The sequence below is a fragment of the Sinocyclocheilus rhinocerous genome, unplaced genomic scaffold, assembly GCF_001515625.1.
Source record: "Sinocyclocheilus rhinocerous isolate Xijiao unplaced genomic scaffold, SAMN03320098_v1.1 scaffold930, whole genome shotgun sequence".
NCBI lineage: Eukaryota > Metazoa > Chordata > Actinopteri > Cypriniformes > Cyprinidae > Sinocyclocheilus > Sinocyclocheilus rhinocerous.
Genome location: NW_015654101.1, coordinates 304,917 through 313,272, shown reverse-complemented (window position 1 = coordinate 313,272; position 8,356 = coordinate 304,917). Strand labels below are relative to the sequence as shown.

Genomic DNA, 8,356 nt, shown 5'->3' with positions numbered 1-8,356 from the left:
TAATAATATAAGAGTATTTAATCATTTTAATCTGGCTTTTCTTTTATTATTTTCTCATAGTGCTTTCTTTATATTTATCAAACCTATGTCTCAAATCTACAAATATAATTTTAAAATGTATTTTAATTCGAAATTGAAAACACGTTCATCAAGAGGTGTATTCAAGTCATTGTATGTATGGATTGCATTTGACTGTATTTTTGAAAATACAATAACACCCAGCGTTGGCTGAAATGTTATTTCTGTAAGAATAATTGCAGAAAACCACACCTGGGGCAAATATAAAATCGTCCCACATAGACAAGAAGCCAAAAATCCTAATGTGATTTAGATCACTATGGGCGTCTACAGTAATCACACTACATCATAACATGCAGTTCATAGAACAACCATTTAGGTTCTTTTTCAACTGGCATTCAAATGCATGGAGTTGTCGCTGCAGGCAATTACAAAAATTGGGTGAAATGTTTGTGAGACACCATCAAACACGGTCGCGTTCAGGAAGTTAAAATGTGTATTTAAGGCGCGTATTTGCGCGGAGGCAGGTCGCGCGCAGCAGTCATCAGTAGCGGAGCACAACAGCGCAGCGCAGCGCAACAGGTGAGTCCCGTTCTGACTCAGGACAATCCGTTTAGACCGACAGCGTGCAGAAGACTTTAATCTTGATGGATGCCTTACTTCTCTTACCTCGATTTCTAATTGCATTTTCATTCGAATAGAAGGCAGGTGTCATAACTTTAAAAATTCGCTTTGGATAAAGTTTCAGTTATCTTGACGCATTGACCGAGGTACGTTTTAATAAATCTTCGTTTCTGCACATACTTTGCTAGGTAGGCTAATTCTAACTTTATGGAGAAATGTTAAGCGATAGCCTACTAGTAGTCACACACTTTGAGTGTGCACAGCCGGTGCGCCAAAGTTTTTCCCATTCACAGCCTGACTGGTAGTACCTTAGTTCAACATCACTAAAGCCAGTTTATACAACCTCCGCGTTGGTCTTTCAGTGTTGTTAAATTTTGATTCAGCTGCAGACAGAACATTACATTGCCTAATGCAGGAGTTTTCAAACAGGGGTCCGGGGACCCCCATGGGACGCAAGGGGGTGCTAGGGGGTCTGGGGAAAATGTCAGATTAAAAGAAAAATGTAAAATGAAACAGGAAATGGAAATGAAACAAAATGGGAAAGGTAACATTTGATCGAAATTTAACAATATAATGATTTTATATTGCTTTCTATAGACTAATCTGAAATAATGAGATGAATCACTATTTGATTCTATCGATAGGCCCAGTTTTAACTTAGCATAAGAAATAAAAAGCATGTGCTTTTGTGAAGCATACACTTGTTATTTATAATATTTTATTTGATTTTTATTTGATTATTTATAGTTATCGTTCCTTCCTTTTTCATGCGTATAAGGTAGCCTAAAGATAAGTTGTACATAGGCTATTGCATCATATTCTTGTCGTCGCTGTCTCCTTTATCTTGTTTATTGCTTTCAAGGTATAAAACTGCTTTGGAGCAGTATTTTTGTAAAAAGTGTTGCTATACAAATAGCATAGGCTACTTAATTAAAAATGTTTCTTCTCAGGTTTAAACAGAAAGGCAACAGAAAAGGTATACATTATGAACTACAACTTAAATATTTTCAAGATAACAGCTATGATAATAATTTCTTTTGGCTTTAGTACAATACAAAAGCCAATTATTTAATTTTGAATGTAACATATACATGCATGAAAATATAGCTCATGTTCATGGATGCTGAACAATTGTCCTAAATGAACGGTCACGTTTTATAAAAAAAAATTCGCCGTTTTCCAACAGAATTACGCGATCAGTAGAAGTAGCCTATAATGCCGTGACACATAGCTAGGCTATATAAATGTACAGAGAACAACCAATTAAATATTTTCTTTAGCTAGCCTACTACTTAAGTTTTCTATTAACTATGATATTAGCCCATAACCTGAACAACATGCCATTGTGCGTGAGACAAAAATAAAGGTGCTATTCATAATTCTAACCTTTTCAAACAGGCTTAAATGATCGTCTTAATTTAATAACACGGCCTTATTATTAGGGAAATAAATATACAGTGTTAAATGCTTTTTGAAACTGTTTGTTCTTGTATTTGATGTTCCTTAAGTCTCGACATCAGGTGATTAACGACTAAAACAAAACCAATTAGTTATTGGCAATAATACCCTGGGCTCCATTGCAGGCCGTGGAAGTGACGTGAGGTTGGTAGGCTATATCACGCTGACAGAGGATCAGTTTACTAAACAAGGCTTTGAGATCAAGTTGCCAAGAGGGAGCCTATAACAAAGTGTGCCGTGGAGTGCCTCGACTTCAAATCGTTTTTGCTTTATTTGGGAGGTTTTGATTGCAAAAGGCTGCATGGTAGAGATTTGACAGACCAGTCCTATTGAGTTCTGTGAAGATCAGGTGCACGGGTGCACATTTTTTCACACCGGTGCTCTCGATCTAAATCCATTTTGCTCCATTTTTAGGCAGGATTGGAGAGCCGTGAGTGATTGGTGACCCTGAACCTGATAACGGAGAGTAAACATGCCGAGGTCATTTTTGGTGAAGAGCAAACGAGCGCACAGTTATCACCAACCCCGTTACCTGGACGACAACTGCATCCCAATTGAGAAACTTCTCACATGCCAAGGTACGAACTATAGGTCCAAATTAAAATACTATAGTCATTTATAGTAAATACTATAGTGTTTTTGAACCATACTATAGTAAAGTGTATTATACTGTATATATTGTAGTATTTACAACACTTTGTAATTGAATGCTACAGCATACTGTAGTATTAACTATAGTGAACTGATACTGTAATAAATACTGTGGTATACTTTAGTTTTTACTACAGTAAACTGTAGTGTATTGTAGTAAAATATTCCCTATAGTTGTAGAAAACTTGTTTGTATTACTATATTTGTTATATTACCACAGCAACTATAGAATTACCACAACAGATTAATTCAAGTACTTTACTATAGTATGGTTCAAAAACACTATAGTATTTACTATAAATTACTATAGTATTTTTTCATGTGGGTAGTAATCAGGCATTGAAAAACGTTAATTAAAGATGGCTAATGCATTGTGAATTTTATTGGGTTTAGAAAGTCAAATGGGGCAGATCCCCGAGAGCCCGGTGGAGGTGGGTAATCATTCCCCTAAGGCCAGCATGGTGTGCACAGCGGATCATTCCTCTCAGCAGTCCCCGCTGAGCTGCGAGGGCAGTGTGTGTGACCGCTCATCCGACTATGAGGACTTCTGGAGACCTCTGTCATCGGGAACCTCTCCAGGTTGACATGTTGTCATTCTCTCTCTCTCTCTCTCTCTCTCTCTCTCTCTCTCAAAAAAGTTACAAAACTGTCACTGCGGCGGTAGCCTATACCTTTCAAAACAAACATGTACACCTTAGATAGCCTATTATGCTGGCTATTAATGTGTAGGCTACTTTAGTAGCCTACCAATAACCTACGCACCTTTACTAAAATGTAGGCTAGCCTACCATTTAGGGTTAAATAAGGCGTAACCTAGCTTGCCTACCTTTTATCTTAGGGTACCGACCCTTTGACAGCTTTGTAACTTTTTTTTGGGAGTGTATCGATTTTACAGTTATGAAAACGCTTGTGCACAATACTCATTACACTTTCCTTTTAAAACATTTCACTCTAGATCTGGATAAATGCCCGGTGTCTTCTCCAGATGACTCTCAGCCCTTCGACATGACTTTCCGTCCGTATATTTGGGCCCATTCAACATCCGAACTTAGACACCTCATTCAATCCTGCAACCGTGTTTCTGTGGATTCAGACATGGACAGAAGGCCGGGTGAACCAACACAATCCGGGCGATTTTACCAGGACTATGGCTCTCTGACCACTAATTTGTTGGACAAAAGAGGCTTTTATGCCGACATCAAGATGTCAACTAAAGTAGCAGAAATTGACTCAGAGTCTGATATTATGTGCACGCGTCTTCAGCTAAATGGGTCGTACAAATGCGTAAAATGCACTAAGGTATCAACATTTCTATTATTTAGTGACTTCTAAAAATATATTTCTAGGCTATAGGCTATTTCTATCAGCAGCTTGTCCTTAACTATTCACTCCAAATGATCTATTAAAAGAATAGAAAGTAATAGTTTTAAGAAATTCATAATTAGTAGGCTATTTGTCTAGAAAACGAATTTCCAGTATTTAAGTATAGTAGCATATTTAAGCCCGTTCACACCAAGAACAACTTGGTTATATCGTCCACAACAAGGTTCTGTTTATTAAGCGCATGCTGCAGTAGCCTATGCCATAGCCTATATCTGCCGCTATCAAACGACTGTTTAAAATTATATAAAATTAATTTAAAATTATTTAAAATTGAGAATTATGTTTCTTCTTCTAAACACTTGCACGAAACAGTTCTAAACATGCTTTTGTTCTTAAACAGGTGTTTTCGACTCCTCATGGGCTAGAAGTTCATGTGCGGCGGTCACATAGTGGCACGAGGCCCTTCGCGTGCGAAATCTGTGGAAAAACGTTCGGCCACGCCGTCAGCCTGGAGCAACATAAAGCTGTACATTCACAAGTAGGGCCTAAGCTTGCTTCATCACAATATTTAATAATTCTGCCAGACGATCTCATAGACGATCTTACTAATGACATTTTTTTTCCGGCAGGAAAGGGTCTTCAGCTGCAAAATATGCGACAAAAGTTTCAAGAGGTCGTCCACTTTGTCCACGCACCTCCTCATCCATTCTGACACCAGACCGTATCCCTGTCAGTACTGCGGCAAACGATTCCACCAGAAATCGGATATGAAAAAGCACACGTTCATTCATACAGGTGATTTATATTTTGATGAAAATAATGCACATACATTTTTCTGTCAAGTAGCCTACTGTTTGTGCAGTGATAAAGTCCATGTGAGTCAAAGTTTTGCTGAGATTAAAAAAAAAGAGAAAAAATATTCTTTATATATTTTACAGGTGAAAAGCCCCACAAGTGTCAAGTGTGTGGCAAAGCCTTCAGTCAGAGTTCAAACCTCATCACGCACAGCAGAAAACACACAGGATTCAAGCCTTTCGGATGCGAACTTTGTGGCAAAGGCTTTCAGCGCAAAGTAGATCTGAGGAGGCACAAAGAAACACAACATGGACTAAAATAAGACCAAAAATATTTTTTTTATGACTGTTTGTTTGCACATGTGACACTTTGTAGAATTAGAAGGTAGCCTAATATTGTGTGGTTTTATGGATTAAGGCAATTTAGCAGTCAGAGATTTCAGATGCTCATGACAATTCCCGTTTTTTGTAACAAGCTGTGATATTTTATCTTTGCCAAGTATTAAAAAAACAAACAAAATATCAGTTCTCATAGTTTTACTTCAAAATATGTATTAAACATTTAAATAGATTAAAATGAAATGCTCCATCATAAGATCAATATGTAGGACAAAACAAATTTCATCAAGTCTGTAAACACATATTCTTGTGATGGTTCCAATCCTTACAGCAACTTACATTTACATTTAGCATACTTGTAAGCAATGTACCTGTCAAACAAAGTAGTGGCTTGAAAATTAACATTTGAGGTAATTTATGTTGTAGAAGAAAACATGAAAGTACAAATTAACCACTACACACTTTAAACACATAATTTTAATCTAAGAATATATTCTGTGTTGTACTGCATTTTAAGGTTTAATAAATTTGTTTAGAAAAAAAATCCTGACGTCATCAAGAGCATTACTTTGCATTTGCATTTTAACATACTGGAATTTTTCAGAGTGAAGAATCCTTCAAAACTTCTGTTTAAGAGTAAAGAAGGTTTTTCCCCCCCTCCAAGCATATAAACAATGGATAGTTACAAACTACTAGATATCATTAATTACTTAAAATATTGAGCATTTAAAAAGGAAATGATGCACAGAATCATTGTTTCAGGTAGGCTTTTAATATAAACTAAATGTGTGTGGTACATTATGTTTGTGGAGTAACACAGGGTTTGAAGAGCAGCACGAGATTGTGTAGATCTTTGTCCTCCAGTTTCAGCTCACTCATGAGAGAGGAGATGTACTCCAATGAAGATGGACTTGCCAATGACTCTCTTAGCAATGGTGACACTTCTGTTAATCTGAACAAATAAAACAGCTTTAGCACCACAGGCATGTAAACAGATATGATTCAAAACAAAGGTTAGAGAGAATAGAGAGCACTTTGAAATTGTCACAGACAGAATATTTAACTTCAATACTATTAAGTACACACCTGTTAATTAAATTATCTGTTTAGGTATTGAAAATAATGATTCAATCTAAAGTTAAACACAAACACCTGCATTTATGCTACTTTAAGAAGTCATCCATCCATAGTTCTTTCTCGAAGAGAAAAAAGGGTTATTGCAGCAGCTCGGATTCAACCTGTTCTACAGTTTCTGGTGCTTTATCTATTATTGAACTGCTCTCAACAAAAGCCCAAAGGCCAGTGGCACACCTGACATAAGGCACAGAGAGGTGTGCTTCCAAATTATTCATGAAGGGAAAATAACAGGCCCATTGCTGATAAACAGATTGAAAGCCTCAAATGGTCTCTGAAACTAAATGTAGATGAGCAGCCAAAAACAATACACTTTGAAATACACTGAGATCAGTGAACAGTTATTTCCAATACATAATGTTATTAAAGGTATTTTCAAGCACATCATTCCAAACATGTCCTATCAAAACTAACACTTTAGATTTAGTAACACTATTCACTATTTTCCATGAGTTTTCCCTTAAAAAAAACGTATTTATAGCAAGAAAGGTAGTCGTTGTAGTAGTTATGTTTAGATATGATGTAGGGTTAAGGGATCTAGAACAAGGTCATGCAGAATGAGGCATTAATATGTGCTTTAAAAGTACTAATAAACAGCCAATATGCTAGCAATATGCATGCTAATAAGCAACTAGTTAATAATGAATAGTGATCCCTAATTTAAAGTTACCAAACAAAGTTATAACACATACTTTTGGGGGTTCTCAGAACAGCACAATTTTTACCCTGCTGATGCACATTTGTTCTCATGGGATCTAATAACCAAACAAAGCTTTTCTTTGATGAACTGGTGAAATTCTCCAGCCAGTCAATAATAAATCAGAGCCATGTCTTTAGGTAGATCTTTAAATGAGGAGTGGTTTAATTGGGGTTGTGTGTTGGCTCTTCAGGTGGATTGTTTCCCATGCTGTTACTGCAGCATCACGGATCCACAGCAATCAGGCCGTGATAAGATATGGGCTTCTGTTGACACAGCCAGGGAGCAGCACGGAACTCTCCTCAGAGTTAGTGGCTCTGTCAAGCATTCATAAACCTGAGGGAAGTCATACACGCCACCTGGCACTATACAAACATGATTGTGTAGCCTTTTATACCACACACACATTATACGCACTTTAAAACAATGTAATTTCCTTTAACAGAACTGCAAGATGGCATTCTGAAACTGTCTCGAGTCAATGACAAATAAGAGTGTTACCAGTAAATCAAAGGAAGAATCTAGTTTGAAATGTGCAAAAATGTAATTATCATTAACATTTTCCTACCATATACATGTGAGTGTACACACCTTATTAATTTGATTTAAATAAATAAATATAAAATATATATATAAATATATCTATATCTATATATATTTATTCTTTCTTCAATTTTAAATATAGTTTTAAAAGTTTTTATTAACAAATATCATGAATACCATGATGGTGTTTAGCGTTTGTGTGAATGACACTGTGCACCTTCTATATATGTTAATATTTAAAAACTGCTGCTTGTGATGGGCTTTGGTTCATCATGTGACTTTCTCATCACCACCTGCATTTGGTGGTTACTAGTGTATTACAAAGCTAAACAGATTTCAGTACTTCAATAGGTTGGTATATTAACATTATATTAATTAATGAAATTACGGTATTTATCTGTAAATTTAAGTTAAAACCGTAAAACCTAAAACGTTGCTGCTGTATTTTTTACGGTAAAATTCCGGCAACCACAGCTGCCGTTTTTTTACCGTAAATTTTACGGAATTTTTTTTACAGTGTGGGCTAAACTTGCCTCGCCATTAAAAGATCAAATTATGATATTTTAGAGACTTACTGACCTTGACACATAGTCATGAGGGTCTACAGGGGTGCTTTTTATGATATTTTGATTTTCAAAGAGTTTTATTTTTTTCTGCATGTAGGTAGCGCTACATGACTGATTTTTTAAATTAATAGAGCCAGCAAATCTCTCTCTATATGTGTGTGTATACATACATACATATACATATATATATATATATATATATATATATA

At 36.0% G+C, this 8,356-nt stretch overlaps 2 protein-coding genes across 2 annotated transcripts in view; one reads left to right on the top strand and one right to left on the bottom strand.

Annotated features, from left to right (window-relative positions):
• The first annotated feature begins 530 nt into the window (after positions 1-530).
• On the top strand, positions 531-5,324 carry gfi1aa (growth factor independent 1A transcription repressor a). The gene is made up of 7 exons (XM_016523566.1): positions 531-600; positions 2,515-2,678; positions 3,145-3,330; positions 3,707-4,050; positions 4,475-4,612; positions 4,704-4,869; positions 5,013-5,324. The coding sequence occupies exons 2-7, from the start codon at positions 2,573-2,575 to the stop codon at positions 5,189-5,191; spliced, it is 1,119 nt and encodes a 372-aa protein (XP_016379052.1). The 5' UTR covers positions 531-600; positions 2,515-2,572; the 3' UTR covers positions 5,192-5,324.
• Positions 5,325-5,970: 646 nt separating this feature from the next.
• Positions 5,971-8,356, bottom strand: part of LOC107716948 (putative RNA polymerase II subunit B1 CTD phosphatase rpap2) — an 8,596-nt gene continuing 6,210 nt past the window's right edge. Inside the window, exon 13 of the mRNA XM_016523584.1 lies at positions 5,971-6,159. Within this exon, the coding sequence (XP_016379070.1) occupies positions 6,006-6,159 (154 nt within the window). The 3' untranslated portion in view covers positions 5,971-6,005. The remainder of the gene's footprint in view (positions 6,160-8,356) is intronic.

What these genes read in the sequence shown, in the direction of transcription:
- gfi1aa (XM_016523566.1), top strand. Translation starts at nt 2,573, where the DNA reads ATGCCGAGGTCATTTTTGGTGAAGAGCAAACGAGCGCACAGTTATCAC. An exon ending in GAAACTTCTCACATGCCAAG is followed by an intron (nt 2,679 to 3,144) that starts GTACGAACTATA and finishes TATTGGGTTTAG; the next exon opens with AAAGTCAAATGGGGCAGATC. An exon ending in GTCATCGGGAACCTCTCCAG is followed by an intron (nt 3,331 to 3,706) that starts GTTGACATGTTG and finishes ATTTCACTCTAG; the next exon opens with ATCTGGATAAATGCCCGGTG.